This window comes from Ruditapes philippinarum, unplaced genomic scaffold (assembly GCF_026571515.1).
Source record: "Ruditapes philippinarum isolate M1 unplaced genomic scaffold, ASM2657151v2 ctg6661_1_1_1_1, whole genome shotgun sequence".
Classification (NCBI taxonomy): Eukaryota; Metazoa; Mollusca; class Bivalvia; order Venerida; family Veneridae; genus Ruditapes; species Ruditapes philippinarum.
The window spans coordinates 47,230-72,447 of NW_026855106.1; the positions used below are offsets into that span (position 1 = coordinate 47,230).

Here is a 25,218-nt window from a genome sequence, read left to right on the forward strand (position 1 = left end):
CAAAAACAAAAATAGATTTTGAGAAAATGAAATATAGAAGAAAAAAAAATAGAAGAAGAAAGGAAAGAATCTTGTCTATTGTTTTGCAGAAATGAAAGAAAAATACATTAATATTTATTGGGATTGTGCTGGTTTGTTTTCAAAATCAAAAGCGTTTGCTTACTTTTATGAAATGCTGAACAGTCAAAAATATTTTATTATTATTTTCGTATTGCAATTAATTACTATATACTCGGAATGACAAAAAATAGTATACTAACTCCTATATTTTTTTAATGCCTGCAACATTTACTTACTATGGTCACATACGTTTGTATTTTTTGAAATATAATAGATAAGGCAGAATTATCATGTGACTGTTTAATGAAGAATGTGAAATATTGACAGATTTTCTTTTATTTATTAATATGTATATCGATGGATGCAAGTGGAGTGTGTAACATATAAAAAAAATCTCAAAGATGGTAGATGAAAACTGTTTTTACTATAATAGAAGGTAAAATTAGAATTCATGTTACCATTTTCACAGTTGATTCCTTGGTAGCCTGGTTGACAAGAACAATTGTAGAAATTGACAAAATCGGTACAATTTCCGTTGTTCTTACATGGATTACTACTGCATTCGTCAATTTCTAAGGAAAGATGGAAGAAAAGAAAACTAAATTAAATATGCATAGATTACTAATTTATGCATTTATACAGTGCAGTTAAGTGTGTAATTTCTAAGAAAATATGGGACAAAAATCAAACAAATATGCATATAAAAATATAAAAATAGACTAAGGTTTTCTTAATTTATTCCTTACCTTCTTCACAATGGATTCCTTCATAACCGGGTGGACAAGAGCAATTATAGAAGTTGACATAATCATTGCAAGTTGCACCGTTCTTACATGGACTACTGTCGCATTCATCAGTTTCTATAAAGGAAAAAAAACAGAAATGTAACAGAACAAAGATACAATCAAAATAAGTATGAAAGGATATGTTTTGAAAATATTTCACTGAAGATAAAACGGTTTAATTTTTCTCAATGATAATGAATTTTCTCGAGACAGAATATCTGACTGACAGAATTACAATTAATGACTCTATACGAGTACTCCATCAGAAAAAACAAACAACTTTAATACCTCCTATGGTCACATTCGTTTGTATTTGTGAAAATATAATAGATAAAGCAAAACTATTATATGACTCTTTAAATAAGAATGTGAAATATTGACGGTTTTTGCTTCATAAATATGTATATCGATGAATGCAAGTGAAGTATGTAACATTTGAAAACTATCATAAATGATAGGTGAAACTTTATTTTTAACTATTTAGAAGGTAAAATTAAAATTCAAGTTACCATTTTCGCAGTTAATTCCTTGGTAGCCTGGTTGACAAGAACAATTGTAGAAATTGACAAAATCATTACAAGTTCCGTTGTTCTTACATGGATTACTTCTGCATTCGTCTATTTCTAAGGAAATATGGAAGAAAAGAAAATTGAATCAAATATGCATATATTAAACATATACACAGTGTGTTTATTAAATAAATGTATATTGTTAAGAACTATCAATGTCAAAGTGGAACATGATATAAATAGTTATAGCAGTAAATATGACTAACACAATTTCAGTTCCTATAAATTGTTTACCGTTATATCCGATGATAACTATAAAGATGCCTTTCTAAAAATGCATGAGTAATGTCGAAATTATGCAAACGATTAGGTTTCTGAAATATTGAATAATGGAGTAATATTTAGTTGTTTTTCTTGTTCATTCCTCACCCGCTTCACAATTAATGCCTTCATAGCCTGGTGAACAAGAACAATTATAGAAGTTGATATAATCACTGCAAGTTCCACCGTTCTGACATGGACTACTTCCGCATTCATCAGTTTCTATCAACAGAAAAGACAGAAATAAAACAAAACAAACATACAATCAATATAAGTATGGAAGAAATCGTCTTGCAAACATTACATGGAAGATAAAAATGCTTTATTTTTCTTCAATGATATTAATTGTTCTCGAATATGAATAACTTACTGTATTGCAATTAATTACTATATACTCGGAATGACAAAAAATAGTATACTAACTCCTATATTTTTTTAATGCCTGCAACATTTACTTACTATGGTCACATACGTTTGTATTTTTTGAAATATAATAGATAAGGCAGAATTATTATGTGACTGTTTAATGAAGAATGTGAAATATTGACGGATTTTCTTTTATTTATTAATATGTATATCGATGGATGCAAGTGGAGTGTGTAACATATAAAAAAAATCTCAAAGATGGTAGATGAAAACTGTTTTTACTATAATAGAAGGTAAAATTAGAATTCATGTTACCATTTTCACAGTTGATTCCTTGGTAGCCTGGTTGACAAGAACAATTGTAGAAATTGACAAAATCATTACAATTTCCGTTGTTCTTACATGGATTACTACCGCATTCGTCAATTTCTAAGGAAAGATGGAAGAAAAGAAAACTAAATTTAATATGCATAGATTACTAATTTATGCATCTATACAGTGCAGTTAAGTGTGTAATTTCTAAGAAAATATGGGATAAAAATCAATCAAATGTGCATATAAAAACATATATAGTTATTCAATAAATGTTTATTATAAATAACTAGATGTCAAAGTGGGCATGATATAAATAGTTATAGCAGTTTATATAACTTACAAAATTTCAGTTCTTTATTGTTAAGCGTCATATTCGTTGATAACTGTCTAAATATTATTTTAAAACTACATTTGTATGACAAAAATAACTACAGATAAAGTTGGAAGAATACTGAAAAATAGACTAAGGTTTTCTTAATTTATTCATTACCTTCTTCACAATGGATTCCTTTATAACCGGGTGGACAAGAGCAATTATAGAAGTTGACATAATCATTGCAAGTTGCACCGTTCTTACATGGACTACTGTCGCATTCATCAGTTTCTATAAAGGAAAAAAACAGAAATGTAACAGAACAAAGATACAATCAAAATAAGTATGAAAGGATATGTTTTGAAAATATTTCACTGAAGATAAAACGGTTTAATTTTTCTCAATGATAATGAATTTTCTCGAGACAGAAAATCTGACGGACAGAATTACAATTAATGACTCTATACAAGTACTCCGTCAGAAAAAACAAAACAAACAACTTTAATACCTCCTATGGTCACAATCGTTTCTATTTGTGAAAATGTAATAGATAAAGCAAAACTATTATATGACTCTTTAAATAAGAATGTGAAATATTGACGGTTTTTGCTTCATAAATATGTATATCGATGAATGCAAGTGAAGTATGTAACATTTGGAAACTATCATAAATGATAGGTGAAACCTTATTTTTAACTATTTAGAAGTTAAAATTAAAATTCAAGTTACCATTTTCGCAGTTAATGCCTTGGTAGCCTGGTTGACAAGAACAATTGTAGAAATTGACAAAATCATTACAAGTTCCGTTGTTCTTACATGGATTACTTCTGCATTCGTCTATTTCTAAGGAAATATGGAAGAAAAGAAAATTAAATCAAATATCCATATATTAAGCATATACACAGTGTGTTTATTAAATAAGTGTATATTGTTAAGAACTATATGTCAAAGTGGAACATGATATAAATAGTTATAGCAGTAAATATGACTAACACAATTTCAGTTCCTATAAATTGTTTACCGTTATATCCGATGATAACTATAAAGATGCCTTTCTAAAAATGCATGAGTAATGTCGAAATTATGCAAACGATTAGGTTTCTGAAATATTGAATAATGGAGTAATATTTAGTTGTTTTTCTTGTTCATTCCTCACCCGCTTCACAATTAATGCCTTCATAGCCTGGTGAACAAGAACAATTATAGAAGTTGATATAATCACTGCAAGTTCCACCGTTCTGACATGGACTACTTCCGCATTCATCAGTTTCTATCAACAGAAAAGACAGAAATAAAACACAAAAAACATACAATCAATATAAGTATGGAAGAAATCGTCTTGCAAACATTACATGGAAGATAAAAATGCTTTATTTTTCTTCAATGATATTAATTGTTCTCGAGTATGAATAAATTACTGTATTGCAATTAATTACTCTATACTCGGAATGACAAAAATAAGTATACTAACTCCTATAATTTTTAATGCCTGCAACATTTACTTACTATGGTCACATACGTTTGTATTTTTTGAAATATAATAGATTAGGCAGAATTATTATGTGACTGTTTAATGAAGAATGTGAAATATTGACGGATTTTCTTTTATTTATATGTATATCGATGAATGCAAGTGGAGTGTGTAACATATAAAAAATCTCAAAAATGATAGATGAGAACTGTTTTTTAATATAATAGAAGATAAAATTAAAATTTAAGTCACCATTTTCACAGTTGATTCCTTGGTAGCCTGGTTGGCAAGAACAATTGTAGAAATTGACAAAATCGGTGCAAGTTCCATTGTTCTTACATGGATTACTTCCGCATTCGTCAATTTCTATAAACAGATGGGACACAAAATTAAAGAATGCATATTTTATGCAAATGAACAAGTATTATCGCCTTCATATCCCGTTTTTTTAGGACGATTGTAGTTGACATGATCGTTAGAAGAACCACTTCTTTAACATTGGTTAATATCGCATTCGTTAACATCTATTAAGAGATTAAATAAAAAAAATGTGTCTGTTTAGATGAAAAGTAAAACATCTGCGAGAGAAAACTCAAAATCACAAAGGTCGCTTTCAGATTAGAAAACTTTAAATACCGTTAAAGGATCGAGAGAAGTGTCTTGTTTTATCCCAGTAGCAATATATACAATATTGAAAGCTCACCTGCATGTAAAACAATGCATCTTGTTTCACTTGTGACGCTGTAAAATAAATTTAAAATATAATATTTCTGAAAATATTATTTTAGAACTTCAATGGATGAAATAAATAGTATATATATTGTAAGGAATTTTTCAGGAGCGGATTCGCGGTCCAGTGGCAAAGAGCGTGGCTAGTAATTCAGATTCAAAGCTCGTTACTCGACTAATAATACTAATTTATTTAATGTTTCTGTTGTGTGTGAGACTGTCAGAACAGTGGCACATATATCGAATAGATGTTCTATGCCTATATTGTAAATGAACTTCCTATCATACACTCCCCAGAAAAAAACCCACTTCATTCACGTCGAGCATCGCAATATAGGAGTAAATAATCTCTTAATGAAAAATGAGAGTATTATTCCTAGGCACATTTAATCTCTTTTTTACTTTTATTCAAGAACACACTTTTTTGGTTGCATTTTTAATTTTTCGTACAATAATGCCACTAGTATTTCTTTATTTCTGAACCAGAAAAACAGGATTAGATTGTATGCCAAGTCTGCATTATTCAATGAAGTTTGATAAAATGAATACCCTATACTATCCCTTGCGTAGAAGCAAACTCTATGATCAGTGTCAGCATCAGCGGAGGAAGGTGTCCATGTAGCAGATATAGTTATGTAGTGCCAGGATGATGTTGAGGACTTTGTTGATTTCTGCGAAATTTCTAGCTCTGATAGTATTACGAGCCTAAGAAATCTTTGAAAGAAAACATCATTGTTTATCACTCGGTGGTGTATAACAACATCATAAAGGTAACTTTACAAACATATAATGACGTGTCCGACTTGTAAAAATAACAAAGAGATTATTCGTAATTCAATTTTTAAACGCCGCCTTTCCTTGTTGATCATGTTTATCATATTTTACTAAATATGACGCTATACCAATGAAGTGCTTATCTACCTACATCCTTTCGCTTAATCTATTTCAAGTGTAATAACCTTAAAAAAGAAACACAAAATATAGGTTAATATTGAAGAAGATTACATTATGCTATTTTTCTAATACTTACGATTGTGGTCCCTGTACTTTGATTGTAAAGTTGTACTGACTGCCGATGTCACTAACGACCCTTGTGTTGGCAGTAGGTGTTGGGTCTATAAATTGCGGTGCATCTGAACAACCACTCCCTGAATAAATGTGGACCATGAATTGAACAGGTATGCTACTTAGAGGTGTTGTTGAAGTTGTGGTCATAAAATCTTCCACTTGTATGGCTACTGCGTAAAACCCTGTGGACGTACCTGCTGTGTATGATATAGTACATGTCGCCTGAAAACATATGTAAACAACTGTATTTTCTTTTTCTTTCACATAGAAAAGAAAATAACTTTACAAACGATAATCAGCGTAAACTCAATGCAACGTTATTGCTTTATAGATGAAGAATAATGTCAAAATATGATAAACAAGATCATCGAGGAAAGGTGGCGTTCAATGAACGCAATCCCCACACGGCCCAGCAACAAGCCAGTGGCAAGGAGCCCAGGCGGACCCCAAACAAAAACAGGAGAGGGCGCAAGGCATTGCACGGACAGGCTTATCACTAAAATGATAAATAATTTGCAAATGATAAGGAATTTAGAGAAAACAAATAAATGATTGAATAATAGGAAATAATTTGTAACTGATAAGGAATTCAAAGAAAACAGATAATTGATTGAATAAAAGGAGGGAAGAGGGAAGGAGACCGGAGGAAGGGGTGTAAATTAAAGAAATAAAACTAGGAGCAAAGGGGAAGATACTTACCGTAGACGAGAAAACAAAGGCAAGAATTAAATGAATAATTTATAAATTGTAAATCGATCCGAGGTGCAATATACTTTGAAATAGAAAAAACACGCAATTCAACAAAAGCGGCAAAAAGAAAATTTAATAAGATCCGTTTGATTAAGCCCATTCGTGGACAATAGTTGTAAGTTCAAGCTACCGTCCACGTCCCCTTGCACCGCATAAAGAGTGCTCATACGTCGGTGATCAAAGATAGTTGTTATTCTTGTTTACGGTAAGTATCTTCCCTTTTGCCCCTATTTTTTTTTTTTTAATCATGCGCTTCCCCGTACTTCAAGTCCCAGCCATGTGCGCATTTGCTTTGTAGGCCTATTAATAAATCTATTGTCTTTGATTGCCTTGTGGGTTACTATAATTTCTTAAGGAATAATGCTGTACGTGCTCTGCCTCGCACCCTCTCCTGTTTTCGTTTGAGGTAATCCTGGGCTCCTTGCCGCTGGTCCATGTTGCTGGGTCGTGTAGGGACTGTGTTCATTGAACGCCGGCTTTCCTTGTTGATCATGTTTATTATATTTTACCATGTTATCTGATGCAATGATGTCAGACGGGTGGCTTGGTTTAACTTAATCTACACGCACAATAAGGGATACCTCGAGGGTAATTCGAACAATTTTTTAGTCTCAACTTTCAAGCTTTAATTGTCAACCAATCAAAACGCTGCATTTCTTAAAAGTTATGTTTATTAATTTTCATCGAAGTGCAAAATCGATACTATCATAATCGACTTCTGTTTTCCATACGCGTTCATAAAAATAGTCGTGAACTAATATGAAATAAAGTGAATGTTAATGAAGCCAAATAAAACTTTAGTATACATTCGTAACTGTTCCGCAGAAATTAAGGCCTAAAACATTCTGTAGAACACCACAGATGAACACTGACTTATCACTGCGGTATACCGTACCCCGGATATTGCTCGATATTATGAGGACTTTCATCCCATTTCGCGACTTTGAACGGCGAACGAAGGTAAGTTCAGCGACGATATTTTCCAAACTAATGGCTATTTCATTTATCTCAACGGGTTTTATATATCTAGAGGTATTTTTGTAGCTCTAAAAGACATCAAAATATTACAGGTATTTGTAAAATTGATTAAACTACCTCTAAACGATCAGCTCCTCAATAGAAAATACTGACTGTGATACTGTAGAATCGTTAGAAATTATTATATTACCAATATAAAAAAAAAATTGAATCGAGCAATTTTTTTATTCACAATCCAAATATGCGTTGTCCAAATTTCAGGCAAAAAGTGTGAAAGTACAAAAAGATACAGGCCTAAAAAGATACAAGAAAGTGTACCGAGTATTGATTTTAAGTGTACAGAGTATTGCAAAATAGCCCAACTTTAGTGTACAGTGTATTGCAAAACAGAATGAGCATATTAAAATGGAAAATCGATGTTTTTTGTATAATTTTCACGTCTGTTTATCGATTCCATTTCACTTTGCTGATAATATGCTGATTATATGATATTTATTCAAATATTTCTGATTCAACAATGGATTTTCAGTGTTATTACTGTTCTTTTCCTACGGGCAAATACAGAGATTTAATTTCCCATTTGATTGAAAATCACACTATAGATAAAATTAAGTGTGTGCAGGGTCGGAAGCAGGCTCGGGAGCAGGGTAGAACCATCGAAATTGACGATAAAAATCTTTAAATACATGTCTCAAGAAACTGTGATCAAGGAGACCCATCTCTGAAAAGAAAAAGGATAACAAAACATATTTAGATGACATTAATAATAGGTTTTTACAGGGCAAGTTTGCCTTAAGAAACATATCGACACACTTAGTAAAATATTGGCCCGAGTGCTTATGCCGTCCAAGCATGCCGGTATCGTCTTAACCTTTTACTGCATGAGCATTGCGATCATTGAATTAAGCCTCTTGTTACAAGTTCAAACTGCTATAAAACTATAAAAAATGCTTCAATACTGATCAAACTGGGTACAAATGTTAGCTGGGCCATAGCCTGTGGAATAGCATACTCAATTTTAAATTTCCAGTTACCATGGCAACTGGGGGACGTCTCAAAATTGCCAAAAATCTCTATTTTGCGTTTTTTTCCCATCAAAACTGATTTCAAGGTGCAGCAACTTTTCAATTGATTGAGATAAAGTCTAAGGTTTTCGGCGTTGATTATACACGGTACCTTTAAATCGACCTGAGACCATTTTAGCCCCCACCCCCATAAGTCCCAAATCTTCTCGGCGATGAGAGGGGCTAATGCCCCACTTCAAACCCCCAAACAGAAGGGGACACAGGAGGTGGGGTGTAAAGCCTTCTAAACACGCCTTTATGAGGTAAAAGGTTATAAGGAACATAACTTTTTAGCTCACCTGTCACAAAGTGACAGGGTGAGCTTTTGTGATCGCTTTTCGTCCGGCGTCCGTACGTCCGTCCGTCCGTCCGTCGTCCGTAAACTTTTACTTTAAATGAAATCTCCTCATAAACCACTAGGCCAATTTCATCCAAACTTCACAGGAATGTTCCTTTGGTGGTCACCTTTAAAAATTGTTCAAAGAATTTAATTCCATGCAGAACTCTGGTTGCCATGGCAACCGAAAGAAAAAACTTAAAATACATGTATCTTCTTTTAAAAAACCCAAAGAGCTAGAGCTTAGATATTTGGCATGAAACATCATCTAGTCAGTGTCTACCAAGCTTGTTCAAATAAAAGCCCTGGGGTCAAAATTGGCCCCGCCCCAGGGGGTCATTGATTTTCCCTATAGGCATATAGTAAAACCTTAAAAAAATCTTCTTTTAAAAAACCCAAAGAGGTAGAGCTTAGATATTTGGCATGAAACATCTTCTAGTCAGTGTCTACCAAGTTTGTTCAAAAAAGCCCTGGGGTCAAAATTGGCCCCGCCCCAGGGGGTCATTGATTTACCCTATATGCATATAGTAAAACCTTAAAAAATCTTCTTTTAAAGAACCCAAAGAGCTAGAGCTAAGATATTTAGCATGAAACATCCTCTATTGGGTGTCTACCAAGTTTGTTGAAATAAAAGCCCTGGGGTCAAAATTGGCCCCGCCCCAGAGGGTCATTGATTTTCCCTATATGCATATAGTAAAACCTTAAAAAATCTTCTTTTAAAGAACCCAAAGAGCTAGAGCTAAGATATTTAGCATGAAACATCCTCTAATGGGTGTCTACCAAGTTTGTTCAAATAAAAGCCCTGGGGTCAAAATTGGCCCCGCCCCAGGGGGTCATTGATTTACCCTAAAGGCATATAGTAAAACCTTAAAAAATCTTCTTTTAAAGAACACAAAGAGCTAGAGCTAAGATATTTAGCATGAAACATCCTCTAGTGGATGTCTACCAAGTTTGTTCAAATAAAAGCCCTGGGATCAAAATTGGCCCAGCCCCAGGGGGTCATTGATTTTCCCTATATGCATATAGTAAAACCTTAAAAAATCTTCTTTTAAAGAACCCAAAGAGCTAGAGCTAAGATATTTAGCATGAAACATCCTCTAATGGGTGTCTACCAAGTTTGTTCAAATAAAAGCCCTGGGGTCAAAATTGGCCCCGCCCCAGGGGGTCATTGATTTACCCTATATGCATATAGTAAAACCTTAAAAAATCTTCTTTTAAAAAACCCAAAGAGGTAGAGCTTAGATATTTGGCATGAAACATCTTCTAGTCAGTGTCTACCAAGTTTGTTCAAATAAAAGCTCTGGGGTCAAAATTGGTCCCGCCCTAGGGGGTCATTGATTTTCCCAATATGCATATAGTAAAACCTTAAAAAAATCTTCTTTTAAAGAACCCAAAGAGCTAGAGCAATGATATTTAGCATGAAACATCCTGTAATGGGTGTCTACCAAGTTTGTTCAAATAAAAGCCCTGGGGTCAAAATTGGCCCCGCCCCAGGGGGTCATTGATTTACCCTATATGCATATAGTAAAACCTTAAAAAATCTTCTTTTAAAAAACCCAAAGAGGTATAGCTTAGATATTTGGCATGAAACATTTTCTAGTCAGTGTCTACCAAGTTTGTTCAAATAAAAGCCCTGGGGTCAAAATGTGCCCGCCCCAGGGGGTCATTGATTTTTCCTATATGCATATAGTAAAACCTTAAAAAATCTTCTTTTAAAGAACCCAAAGAGCTAGAGCTAAGATAATCTTCTTTTAAAGAACCCAAAGAGCTAGAGCTAAGATATTTAGCATGAAACATCCTCAAATGGGTGTATACCAAGTTTGTTCAAATAAAAGCCCTGGGGTCAAAATTGGCCCCGCCCCAGGGGGTCATTGATTTACCCTATATGCATATAGTAAAACCTTAAAAAATCTTCTTTTAAAGAACCCAAAGAGCTAGAGCTAAGATATTTAGCATGAAACATCCTCTAATGGATGTCTACCAAGTTTGTTCAAATAAAAGCCCTGGGATCAAAATTGGCCCCGCCCCAGGGGGTCATTGATTTTCCCTATATGCATATAGTAAAACCTTAAAAAATCTTCTTTTAAAGAACACAAAGAGCTAGAGCTAAGATATTTAGCATGAAACATCCTCTAATGGGTGTCTACCAAGTTTGTTCAAATAAAAGCCCTGGGGTCAAAATTGGCCCCGCCCCAGGGGGTCATTGATTTACCCTATAGGCATATAGTAAAACCTTAAAAAATCTTCTTTTAAAAAACCCAAAGAGGTAGAGCTTAGATATTTGGCATGAAACATCTTCTAGTCAGTGTCTACCAAGTTTGTTCAAATAAAAGCCCTGGGGTCAAAATTGGCCCCGCCCCAGGGGGTCATTGATTTTCCCAATATGCATATAGTAAAACCATAAAAAAATCTTCTTTTAAAGAACCCAAAGAGCTAGAGCAATGATATTTAGCATGAAACATCCTCTAATGGGTGTCTACCAAGTTTGTTCAAATAAAAGCCCTGGGGTCAAAATTGGCCCCGCCCCAGGGGGTCATTGATTTACCCTATATGCATATAGTAAAACCTTAAAAAATCTTCTTTTAAAAAACCCAAAGAGCTAGAGCTTGGCTATTAAGCATGAAACCTCTTCTAGTGGGTGTCTAACAAGTTTGTTCAAATAAAAGCCCTGGGGTCAAAATTGGCCCCGCCCCAGGGGGTCATTGTTTTTCCTTTTATGTATATAGTTAAAACATAAAAAATCTTCTTTTAAAAAATCTTAAAAGCTAGAGCTAAGATATTTAGCATGAAACATCTTCTAATGGGTGTCTACAATTTTTGTTAAATTAAGGGCCCTGGGGTTAAAAAATTGGCCCGGCCCCGGGATCATTGATTTTCCTTTTATGTATATAGTAAAAACTGAAAAAAATGTTCTGTTAAAAAGCCCAAAGAGATAGAGTTTATATATTAAGCATGAATTGTCTTCTAGTGAGTGTTTACCAAGTTTGTTCAAATAAAAGCCCTGGGGACAAAATTGGCCCGCACAGAGGGTGTGGGTCATTGTTTTTCACTATATGTGTTTAGTAAAAACTTAAAGATTTTCTTAGAGCTAGAGCTTAGATATTTATCATGAAACATCTCCAAATGGGGATCTACCAAGTTTGTTGAAATAAAAGCCCCTGGGTTAAAATTAGCCCCGCCCCGGGGGCCTATATACAGGTGAGCGATTTCAGGGCCATCATGGCCTTCTTGTTTATTGCATCTGCCAACCTTTATCATAATCTTATCAAAATCCATTATTCGTTTTTTAGCTGTACCCGCTCGGCAGTCATACGGTAACTCATTGCTAAGGACGTAACAAATTTCACGCGTAGACGGTTTGCCGTTGCTAGAGTGCACTTGTAAAATGACCGAAAGTTACCTTTTTATGGATTTTTGGCTAAGTAGGAAGTCGGTTGATATTAGATATTGGCAGACTTGCTCAATACCGTCTAATATTGACAATCTTGAGGCAGCATTAATGCACTTTGGATGCATTTTTTTACTATTTAAAGTAAGATATGCAATAATTATTAACAAATTCTGGAAAGGTTGATCCTTCGATAGCAACGAGAACTTTTTAAACACAGAAAATTGCTGAGATTTTTCATGAGCAGGAATGAAAATCTGGATTATTCGCAGATGTTTTCAGTAAAGTACCTCCGAACTCTGCATATTCTGCACATATAGTGTAAATTAGAACACACAATAAGAAATATTTAAAATTATGTGTAGGAAATACTCTGTGTTTACTACTTGCATTTACTCTATATTGATAACCAATACTCGTTACACTAAAAAGCAATACTTGTGACACCGTCGGGCAACTCCACGCAAATACTCGGTACACTGACATGTGTATTTATTCTCAAAATGAGGTTCTATTGTTGATTGAACATTTACAACATAAACATTATCATCATAATCACATTTCACTCGATTCAAGTTTTTCTTTTAAGGAAGTATATGCACAAAAACATCAAATTTGACTGATCCGAACTCATTTATCACATAGGAAGAGGCGAATTTCACCTCCTAATTTCAATTTCAAAGCTATTTATCAACATTTTTCGTTTTTTTAGTACCTAGAGAAATTATCGAAGTATTTGTTTTTCTATAACATTTATATCAAACCAATTCAAAATGACTAAATATCGTCACTGAACTTACCTTCTTTCCTCGTTGGGATGAAAGTCCTCATAATATCAAGCAATATCCGGGGTACGGTATACCGCAGTGCTTATGCGTGGTAAACAAATGAAAAAATATCAGTATTGGTTCGACTCGAAAGTGATTCCAAAATATCTCAAGCTTCATAATATCGGGCAAAAAAAAACTCATATTTGAATTCTTATAGGACATTCGCGTAGATCTGACAGAGATTTATGGATCAACAACGACTTAGTGCATTTGCAATTGTCTATGCCTTTATTACAATCATTTTCCCCAACTGCATTTGTAATAAAATACCTCATTTAATGAAGCTCCTGGAAAAGCCTGACAAACACCTGCACATTCAGTAGATCCGCTTGCCCATCTGCATCGTATTACGTCACCATCTACGTCATGAACTATAAAAGTAGCAGAATCATGATTATGATTTTATTCAACGTTGTTAGTTATAATGATCAGTTACAAAAAAAACTATAAAAAATATGAAAATTTAAACAATTATCATGGAACTTTGATGAGCAATGTAGATTCTAATTTCATTATCAATTGATAAATGTTAGATATATTTATCGTGTCGTGACTTCACGAATGTTTTCTTAGGGGAAAACATATTTTTGTTTTATTCTGTCTTTCTGATTCTGTTTCTCTTTTTACGAAATGCGTACTGGCATGCGAGCAGTTCCCGTACAAAAATCACAGTTACTTAAACATTATTTTTTATTACGCTCACTCACCAAAATTTGAATGTTACACATCAATATTCAGCTCGTCACACAAATCATGGAAATTCCATCATGTTCTAAACATAGTATAACCCTTAGTTATGAGGCCTCATATGGGGTACCGAAATTATCCATTATTTTGTATGAAGAGAAGTAGTTCCCGTACATAAAATCTAACACATTATAATTATACAATTTTATTATATCGGACCTATTTTTCATTTACAATTGTTGAACAGACCATTATCTAAGAGATAAATAGATGTAATTCAGGAAATAGAGCGTAGACTAAACGCGGGTATCAATTAACCGGTACCGTTACCCCAACGCATTCACATGCAATAGCATGCTTGTATGCATGCTATTTTACGCATCAAAGCCATAAAATTATTATATATAGTACTATTGGTCAACATTCTGATAACTAAACAAGTTTACATCACATTGCCTACTTATTTGTAAACAGGTGGTATTAGTGGAAAACCCTTTAACAAGCCCCACGTGTAAGTATTTTTGCGCATGCGCGCAAGGACGGAATCCCCCAGAGAAAACAAGGTCACGTTTTGACGACGCACAGGTGAAAGTGATTTAAAATGAGACTTTATATACGTACTGCCGAACTGACACTTAGATTTTGTCTCGTTTATGTATCTGCTTGATTTGAAATGAATTTTTGAAGAATGCAAGTAAAAATCAAGCGTTTAAATGAAAAATACGGGTACTGCTTCTGTACGGGAACTGCTCGCATGCCAGTACAATTAGAAAAATATTGATATTTTGGTGCGATTTTGTACAATTTTACAAACACTCGCAGTGTAAAATCAGTAAACTCTGTTGTAGGATAATGCACGCTTCGGGCCTTCTTTGTTTATATAGAAACATTTCCGATAGTGTGATTAAAGGTAGTTTGTCTAATAAAATTCTTTAAAAACAACGGTGACAGGATAAATAGAATAATAGATTGGTGCCATGGATGGAGAAAGTTTATCTGGCGAGGCGGAGGAATTTATTGGGTTCGCCGAATTTATTGGGTGAGCCGAAGGCGCACCCAATAAATTCCTCCGCCTCGCCGGATAAATTTTCTCCATCCACGGCACCAATAGCGAGGCGGAGGAATTTATTGGGTGAGCCGAAGGCGAACCCAATAAATTCCTCCGCCTCGCCAGATAAACTTTCTCCATCCACGGCACCAACCTATTATTCTCTATATATGGCCCTGATTAAATTTTATATAGTCTATAACTTTATTTAATTAATTACCCTTGAAATATGGTACTTTATTTAATTTTACCCATGAAATATGGTGCTATATCAGTCAAATATATTTCATATTTTTTAAAAATAAATATGAAATATAAATATGAAAGTGGGCGGAGTCAAAACTCATATTTATTTTAAGGGACTTCTTTCGCCATTTTGTTTGAAAAATCTGATAAATACAAAACAACTTTTTGTTGAATTTTGTTTTGAAAACTATCTAGAATGATAGAAAATGGTCTAACTAAGAAAATAAATCCGAACACCAATATCTTTAATTCAGTCATTAACGCTGTACAGACGTTTAAAGAGTTGTTTACGTGACGTCACAATGTAGCGCTAAATATCGCGTGCAAAACAAGACAATAATTATATTACTGCGCGCTGTACAATTGCAGTTGCGTAGCAAGCAAGGGGGTTCGTAACCATTTTTCTTTGATAATGAAATTAAATAAAAAGGTTATTTTTTCGTTTTTCGTGAAATATGGTATATATTTTCACTCAACATGATAAAATGCCACATATTTTCACTCGCCGTCCCGGCTCGTGAAAATATGTGGCATTTTATCATGTTTTGTGACAATATATTCCATATTTCACTCAAACGAAAAAATATCCTCTTAATATATGACATTGCACATTTGTTACGTCGTTTTTCATGAGATAATCATGACGTTTATAAAGTTTTTTTTATATAATACTGCACGTTTGTAACGTCATTTTTCATTGGATAATCGTGACGTTTATATAGAGGATATTTGTTTAGTTCAGTGTAAGATCGGAATTTATTACATTTCGGTGGTTTATAGAAATATATCAGTGAAATAAAACTGGAAATTTCACTGTTTGAAACAGTGAAATTACCACTTTGATAATTTCACTGTTTTGAATAGCCCCTTGCGTTGTTTCAGTGAAATACCAGCGTGCACAGTACTGGGTACCAACTTCATGACGTGACGTCGTAAATGACGTCACGTTGTATTATTATTTGGCGCGATTTTCATCTAGTATTAGGTTTAATGTCTTTTTAAAACGTTTCCTTGCATATAATAAAAAGAAAATTTGTTTGTTTGTTTGTGTGAAATATGAACTTTTGGTGTTCACAAGGTGAAATATATTTTGATCTTACACTAAACTAAACAAATTTTCTTTATATTATATGCAAAAAACGTTTTAAAAAGACATTAAACCTAATACTGAATGAAAAGCGCGCCAAATAATAATACAACACACGTCATTTACGACGTCACGTCATTAAGTTGGTACCCAGTTCTGTGCACGCTGGTATTTCAGTGAAACAACGTAAGGGGCTTAAATTCAAAACAGTGAAATTATCAAAGTGGTAATTTCACTGTTTCAAACAGTGAAATTACCAGTTTTTATATCACTGATATATTTCTATAAACCACCGAAAAGCATGTAATAAATAATTTTAAATACACGGCTGCTGTCGATTCATGAAAAAATCTTACTTTTTTTCTCTAAAAATGATGCTTGCTGTATTAAAAATTCGTTATAAAGATTGTTGACAGGTTATATGGCCGTATATAAACGGCTGTTTTCAATATAACCCTCGCCTAACGGTTCTGGTTATATTTTCAAATAGCCGTTTATATAGGGCCATATAACCCGTCAACGATCTTTACAACAAATAATTTACATGGCTGCTGAAGAAATCCGCTTTTTCTCGAAAACACAAAACAGGAAGCTTGTTGTATTATTAAGTGGTTATAAATGTCGCGAAAGATATAGACCTGGTAAAGTATATGTATAAGAACATCCTGTTTTCCAGTATAGTACAGACGGCATGTTAACTGTAGGCGACGAGTTTATTCGTCCTATATCCTGTCGTGCTGTCAGGTCAACTGTGGATTTTATATACCAATCACCTCCGTCTGATAGTAAACCTATCCAATTACCGCCGGTAAACCTGCATGTATGGAATACAATAAATTAAATCATAAAATACAGTAATTGAATATACAGTAATTAAAAATAGTAAACGTTAAGATAATTCAAACCACAGTCGGCAAATTCACAGAAATGAAAGAAAAGTATTGTCAATTCTCATTGTTGAGCATTAAATGCCTTTTTTGTATAAATGCGCATATCTTTGATTTAAACATGGAACCTAAATGTTTTCATTTCGAATCAACATTAAAGAAGGCACAAGAATAAACAAACAAATTTTAAGTCGTTACCAGAATGTAAATTGTTTGTTTGTTGATGTGTTTACAGTGAAACTGGTTTCACCAGAGCCCCATGAACCTGTCATAGAATCCTGACAACGGATTTGATAGGTCCCTAATGACATTGTTGTACAACCAGAGCATGTAATAGACGCTGAATCACCCGTTACTGTACCAGATGATATTGCTGTTTCGGAACATTGTGCAGTAGTGAAACTCCATGTTAACCGCATAGTCACTTTAACCTGAGATGTATAATAACGAAGTGATTACACAAAATATTATGTTAAGTTTTGTAAATTTATCATGTACAATATAATATTATTAATTATGTAGTGTTGCACAATTTGCAATCTTAAATGAATAAACATATACATCACATCTTTATAAAGATAACCTTTTGGTTTAAAGTTCCTGTAACACAATCATTTTATGGTTTTATTTCATACATATGATGCTCAAAGTAAGATTTGTCAATATAGTCAGTTCCAATAAGCATTATTTATAAATATATTACCGAATTTACCATTTCATGTAAATAAAGGGAGGTAATTGGAAATTTATTTTCTATTAATTCAAAATCAAATTTTCCAATAAGAAACGAATGCATATAATTTATTGATTACTTATAAAGTGCGCAAATATTTGCAGTACATATTATACATATTCTTTGATGTTTGAAACTTGTTTTATTTGCATAATTAATATACATATATTATTTCTTGTAAGAGTGGTATACACACAGGTACAATATCAATTACAAAACATACAGGATCTTTAAGACTTTTATTATAAGTAGTAGTATATAGCTTGTGGGTAACAGTTAAAATAACGCCTTTAGTAACAGTATTTTTCCCGGGATAATATTTTTACTGTTGCCCACACGCCTATATTATTCATTTTTATCACCCCGAACAAATACTATAATCATTTGAAAATTTCACTAAATCTAACTGTAAAAAATTGAACCATTAACAATTAAGTAACAATTACTCAACTTTCCTTACCTTGTTAGTTATAAATGTACATGAGAAATTATTGTTCTTTCATTCTAAAAGCAAATTATGATATCTATCAATCGATATATTGTCAAAGGGTGCGAAAAATGTGCAGGCCGACTGAGACTAGAACCCGGGACCCTCGGAATACCGTTCCGCAGCTCTATCGACTGAGCTATCCAGGCGCTTACACATCTTCTCCAATAAATAGTGAACAGTTCTGAAACGTGACATACTTCCCCGCTATATTGAAATTCGTTCCAGAATTTCTTAGACTTACAGAGCAATGCTAATTAAACTCTGAGCTATATTCAGTAACTTGTATCTGTTATTTTGTAAAATTTAAAATACGAAGCAATAAATAACTAAATGGTCATGAATATTTACATAGGCCTATATTTAGACGCATACGACAAATAATCCGTTGACTTGAGTCCAGAATCATCGACGGTCACATTGACAATCACAGCTATTTTCATGGATAAAAGGAAATGCAAGAAATTTCCAACATGAAATCGTATAAATTCACATCTTTTTGGCATAAGTTCTGATATCCCGCGAGCTGAATACACTCTTAACAAGTACAAAATGTTGCTGCGATCTCAGTGCAAAAAATGCACTCATTACAGATACCTTACCAAATCATTCCTACGCACAGGTCATGTTCTATTCAGATTAAGTACTATTGTACATTATTCCGAATGTTTTGTAAATCATTCTTGCATAATTATACTTATCGTATGCACTGTCCATTAGAGAGGGGTCGTATATCAAATTAAAAAAAATATGCTTTCACTGATGCGCACCTGGTAATGAAAGTAATTGAATACAAACAAGACTTACAAGACTTGTAAAAATAATGTGACATGACAGTAGTGCAACAGTGTCACTACTGTAGTCAGTAATATAAGATGATAAGAATATCAAAGCATGTACATTTTTCACCTATAATCCTACTCATTTTCTACAAATATCAACAATCAAATCAAACAAATCATGGTAAGAAATATAAATAAGCCAAAACAAAAACTTTCACGGACTTTACTTCTCAAAATGTCCTTTGCATGTTTCGCGGCAAATGATATATCATGATATAACAAGAAAAGCATTGATGCAAAGCATCAAAGGGCGTCCAAGAAGAAATGCAGCAAATGACGATGAACTAGTAGACATCAGATAGATGTTCTTATAAAGTGTTTAGTGGTTTACCAGAATTGTATATCATATATAAAATGGAGGACAAAAGACATTGTTCATCATGAACTTTGATAGGTTTGCTATAAAACTGAAGTGGTGGGGTTTTGTCCACTCTGTAAAATTTAGTGGTGGGATTTTGTCCACTCTATAAAATTTAGTGGTGGGGTTTTGTCCACTCTATAAAATTTTGAGTGGTGGGGTTTTAACTGGTGGGGTTTTGTCCTACCATTAATGTAGAACATTGAGAATAAAAGAGTGAAGAATGAAAATGTTATCGATTTACCCTTGGTTTATTGGAGATTTTCTCGTATTTGTCTGATCAGGAAGTTAACCTATTCAAAGTAACTGTGAATAGATATTTGCTAATTTGCTAATGTATTAATAAAAGTAATGCCACAATAATTCTCTGCCTTATTTACATGTAGGTTCGAATTAATTGTTTTTCGTTATATTTTGCAAAATTTGACCATTATGTGTTATGCATGCGAATCACTATGTAAAGTGTACATAATTAAGTTAATAAAAATTTAAAAAAAATATGTGTATTTAAATAAAAACATGCTAGAACTGAAACACACGATTTATCAACTCTGATTTCAAACAGTTACAAAATTAAATAATCAGTTTATGAAATCTGCAGAAAAGGTTTGTCCAAGATTCGAACTTGCACCTACATGGTCAGTCAAAACTCCGTCGTACTTACCACCAGGTCGTCGAGTAGTAACAATTAATCTATTTCGAGAACTATATCGTTATCAAAATGCTTTGGCGTAAATCATAATTAATAACAGAAACTAGCGAAAACCCTCCCGAATATTATTGTGTCTGAGATCAATATTGCGCAAAAATATAATGTATATTTGGAAAGAAAAATAAAGTCTCATTCGATAAAATTCTGATTGAAAATATGCCTTCAATCACAATTATTTTAAAAACGTCCATTGATGCACACTTATTACAAAATTTGAATTAATGTCAACAGGTTGACATTTTGTACATATAAAGAATGCAATGTTTACTTTTATATCTATCTTCAATTTGGGAGTATTTGTACTCTAGTTATTTCACCAAATCCCAGTATTAAATTACGTTTTAAAGGTGGCTGATTTGTGCCATTCGTAGCGGGGCGCTAATAAACTAATAAAACTAATTAGCGGACATTAGCTCCGCGCCCCGGCTGTTTTATTTATCTAATCTTGCTCCGCACCCTCGCGGGGCGACTTTTTTTTATTTATTTAATCTTGCCACGCGTTCCCGCTAATTAGCGTGTTTTCGCTCCGCGTCCTTTGCGCTTGGCGGGATCGCGGGGCGAAAACAAGAAATGACACAAATCAGCCACCATATTGTGTAACAAGAAATCCATGGCTCCCGCGTTTTGGAATATTTTACGTGTTGCCGTGACCTGAGGCGGGAACTGCTCATACACAAAAATATTTGTCACGAAAATAAGTGTGTACCTGAGTCAATGAAGTGTTCGGAGAAGGGAAGAAACATTTTCCGAACAAATATTAATTGTTTGTCAGAATAATGTTTACTAAATTTGATGGTATTTTAACTATAATAGCTCTATGAGCGTTATCAAAATAGACATAATAGCATCTACACCTTCAGACCAGAGATAAACAACAACAAAAAAGGAAGAAGCGCAATGTTAAAATAATAATAATGATAATAATATTTATTTAAAGAAGGTAACACATGTTCAGTTTCTTAGTAAGTTAGACTAAATACATGTATCTTATCATACCGTAAGAATAACACGCATTCACGATCTTTTGAATGTCTAAGTTTTATGTAGATTCTAAAAATGTATATAATTCTATTTTCATGTTATGTAACTTGTTATTAAAATATGCAAAATTACCCCTTTATAGCGTAAGTCATACAGAAGAAATGTGGTGAATACTGCTAATCAGTTTTGATCGTACATCGCAAGTAAATTATTAATTAATTCTTGAATCTTTTTACTTTTCTTAAATTTTCAGTATTCTTTTTATCATTTTCTTAAAATATTTTATCTCAGCTTCAAACAATATTAATAGTTTGACTTACACTGTTACCACCATTCAAGGGAGCCCACATAAACACTCCTCCCCCAAAATGATCACATTTTGTTAAATTAAACCAAAGAAGAAATGTAATTAATCCGAGCACTTTCATATTTTTGTTTCTATTTTCAAACATGTGTCAGTTTTTGCATATTTGTCAAAGAATCCATTAAACTTAAAAAAAGATTTACTGTTTAAACACGTTATATCTTTTTAAAAGCTAGTTAAGTACAATAATAACGATAATTGGATTCAATCAAAACTAAAATGTATATAGCATATTTCATATTCGGCATTGAAATGCTTTTAGATTTCTATTATGTAGCAAAGAATAAAAGTAGATCAACCATTCAAACCCAAACTTCCTTGTCCCAGTGATAAATATCTAGATATATTGAAAAGATTAAACCTTAACCCGCTAAATATCTTAAATGAACTTGTCCATATTTAAATCTTTATAAAACAATTCACCGTTTATAGGGTTATTACGTGATATGTTCTGATTGGTGTAAACCATAAATAATTGTATGTGGAGATTAACATTTCTACGGAAGACAGGTATTCACAATTTTAACTTCATGAATTCACGATTCACAATTCCCACTTTCCAATTGCACGATTTAAACTTTGTGAATTAACGCGATTTCAATTCTATGAAGATGAAATCCTGGAGCTGAAGAGGAAGATATGCGCGTGTGTTGTAACAGTCTTAACGGGAATGCGCGGAATATAAGAGGAAGATATGCTTATGTGTTGTAACGGTTATAATGGGGAATGTGCGGAACATAAGAGGAAGATATACGCATTTGTTGTAATGGGGAATGCACATAATGTAAGAGGAAGATATGCGCATGTGTTGTAACAGTCTTAATGGGGATACGCGGAATGTAAGAGGAAAATATGCGCATGTGTTGCAACATTCTTAATAGGGATATGCGGAATATGAGAGGAAGATATGCGCATGTTTTGTAACAATCTTAATTGAGAATGTGCGGAATGTAATAGAAAGATGTGCACTTGGGTTGTAACAGTCTTATGGGAAATGCGCAGAATGTCATAAGATGATATTCACATGTGTTGTAACAGTCTTAATGGGCAAATCGCGGAATGTAAGAGGAAGATGTTCGCATTTGTTGTAACAGTCACAATTAGCAATGTGCAGAATGTATAGGAGGTTGTGTGCATGAGTTGTAACAGTCTTAATTAGCAATGTGCGGAATGGTAGAAGAAGATGTGCGCATGGATTGTAACAGTCATATATAATGGGTAATGCGCGAAATGTAATAGGAAGATGAACAAAGGTTTCAAACAGATTTCAAACAGATAGGCAATGCATGGAAATTTTGAAGAAAGATGTGCGCATATGTTTTAGCCGTCTTTATAGTGTTGCTTTTATTTGCTTTTGTTGTTTTTTTTGTTGTTTTTTTGCTCGGAAACAGTTTCTTTCCTTTAAATCTTTAAATGACTTAAGTTCTTACAGCATGTGCACACTTGATGCGACGTAGAATGAATTCCTGGATAAGAAAAACTTTAAAGTGGTAATGTCTATAGGTGCACATTTTCCATAAGTGTTTCAAATATTGAAAATATTTCTTGAAACAAAAATATGATAAGGTATAAACATAATATTTTGTTCTAGAAAATGTTATATCATTAGTCATACAAGTTGCTGACGGGATATACGGAATAATATAACCTGAATGAGATAAAGGTGACCCGAGACATACAGCACTCGTCTACAAGTCATTATTTCTGTTTTCTTATACAAGATTCATTATTATTAAATAGTAATAATATTGCAGAATCATTTCAATAGATTAAACTAGAAAAAGGGAAAATCCACAATTTAACGGGTCGTCACCAGATCCTGTGATTTCTCGATTTTAATCGTATTCAAATGTGTGTGTCACGCAACATATACAACTATCGATGCACGGGCAAAGCTTAAATAATATGTTATATAATGTATCATTACACTCAATAGACATCAAAAATATTTATAGACATATATCTCACTTGAAGGTCTCTTTTCCATGAGACATAAAACTGAATATAATAGTATAATTAATCTCAAATTGCAACCCTTAGATAACAAAATACATGTAGTACAAACTGTTATCCGACTTAATACGAGTACAGTTCGCTTACTTTAGTTAATAACTACAGGATATTGCTTTAAAAATCATAAAAGTCGTTTTTATTGTTTAACTGACATAACCCCAAACTGCAGTCCTTTGCCTGTTGTTAAATATTGCATAAATAACACTGTAACGCACTTTGGGTCAAAGTTTGATGCCAAATTGCGTAACGCCCTTTTGGATTGGATTCCAAAGCACATAACATACTTTGGGATCGGACCCCAAAGTGTGTTTGTCCCAAAAAAGAGGCGTTACATGACCCTGTCTCTGTAAAGAAACTCATATTGCACAATGAGTATTTTCTAATGTGCCGCTCCTCTCCAAAGATTGTAAGTAATACAAAATTATCATTTATAAGTATTTCTTGCTTCAATATTTACACGCATGCAAGTCAATCAGGAAATATTTGCATATATTTTAACACAGAATGTCATATATTTTGAAGTAAGTGTCCTGTTTCTTTCTATTTTTTTTAATTCATGTTTGAAATTTTAATATGAATATCTAACTGGTGCGTTTAAAAATTGTTTCGAATACAACTATAAATTAAATTATGATAATATAAGGAAAAAAAGAAAACCAAATGATGTGTAAATTTAGCCATTTTACCTTCCTATTTATTTACTTATTTTCAATAATTACTCTTCAAATTAAAAATTAAATTACTATTAAATGTTTTCTGTAGTGTAAATTTCATTATCTTGGTCGTGAGAAAAATCAAATAACAAACTCTTTTTAAAACCTTAAAATCCCTTTTGTTGCATGCCTCCAGATGAGCCAAATTATTTCAAGAAAATCTATCCTGAGAAAAATGAATTAAGATTTTAAGAAAAGTAAAAAAGATTCAAGTTTCAAGTAATATATCACATGTTATTTGTGTTTAATGACTGATTTTGCAGTATCTATCACCATATTTGTTATGCGTGCTAACACAGTTAGGGCAAGGTGTAAATTAATTTATTAATTTACTTGCCATTATTTTACTTTTTCATTTATTTAAAAAAAATCATGAAAATTGGCATGAATTAAGTGGCATGCTGCTTTATGAAAAATTATAAATAAATTTCACTTACACTGTTACCACCATTTAAGGGAGCCCACATGAACACCCCACCTCCGAAATGAGAACACTTGACCACATTAAATCCAGCTAGAATGAAAAATAATCTAAGTGCTTTCATTTTGTCCCTTTTCAAATATTTGCACCTGAAATTATCACTTTTTATTTTCAAAAATTCCACCTTCCATTCTGTTTAAAAAATGCGTTCATTATTTTTTTCGTTTGAAACGGACACTAAACAAATTAGCCTAGATTAATGATATTTATATTAAAGCAAACGTTCATTGAAATGTATCGAAAATTCTATCATCAGCAACAATTATTCAACAAACGAAATATAATAGTGGGTAAA

The 25,218-nt window shown here is 33.0% G+C and overlaps 1 protein-coding gene across 1 annotated transcript in view; it reads right to left on the reverse strand.

The window, feature by feature from the left end:
- LOC132742118 (uncharacterized) overlaps positions 1-25,218 on the reverse strand; it is a 72,369-nt gene extending 47,151 nt beyond the window's left edge. Inside the window, exons 1-15 of the mRNA XM_060730440.1 lie at positions 24,880-25,218; positions 17,438-17,670; positions 16,991-17,166; positions 13,555-13,655; positions 5,900-6,159; positions 4,844-4,881; positions 4,393-4,506; positions 3,826-3,939; positions 3,399-3,512; positions 2,847-2,960; positions 2,357-2,470; positions 1,784-1,897; positions 1,355-1,468; positions 807-920; positions 519-632 (exon numbers count right to left, since the gene is read on the reverse strand). Of these exons, the coding sequence (XP_060586423.1) occupies positions 519-632; positions 807-920; positions 1,355-1,468; positions 1,784-1,897; positions 2,357-2,470; positions 2,847-2,960; positions 3,399-3,512; positions 3,826-3,939; positions 4,393-4,506; positions 4,844-4,881; positions 5,900-6,159; positions 13,555-13,655; positions 16,991-17,166; positions 17,438-17,670; positions 24,880-24,987 (1,942 nt within the window). The 5' untranslated portion in view covers positions 24,988-25,218. The remainder of the gene's footprint in view (positions 1-518; positions 633-806; positions 921-1,354; positions 1,469-1,783; positions 1,898-2,356; positions 2,471-2,846; positions 2,961-3,398; positions 3,513-3,825; positions 3,940-4,392; positions 4,507-4,843; positions 4,882-5,899; positions 6,160-13,554; positions 13,656-16,990; positions 17,167-17,437; positions 17,671-24,879) is intronic.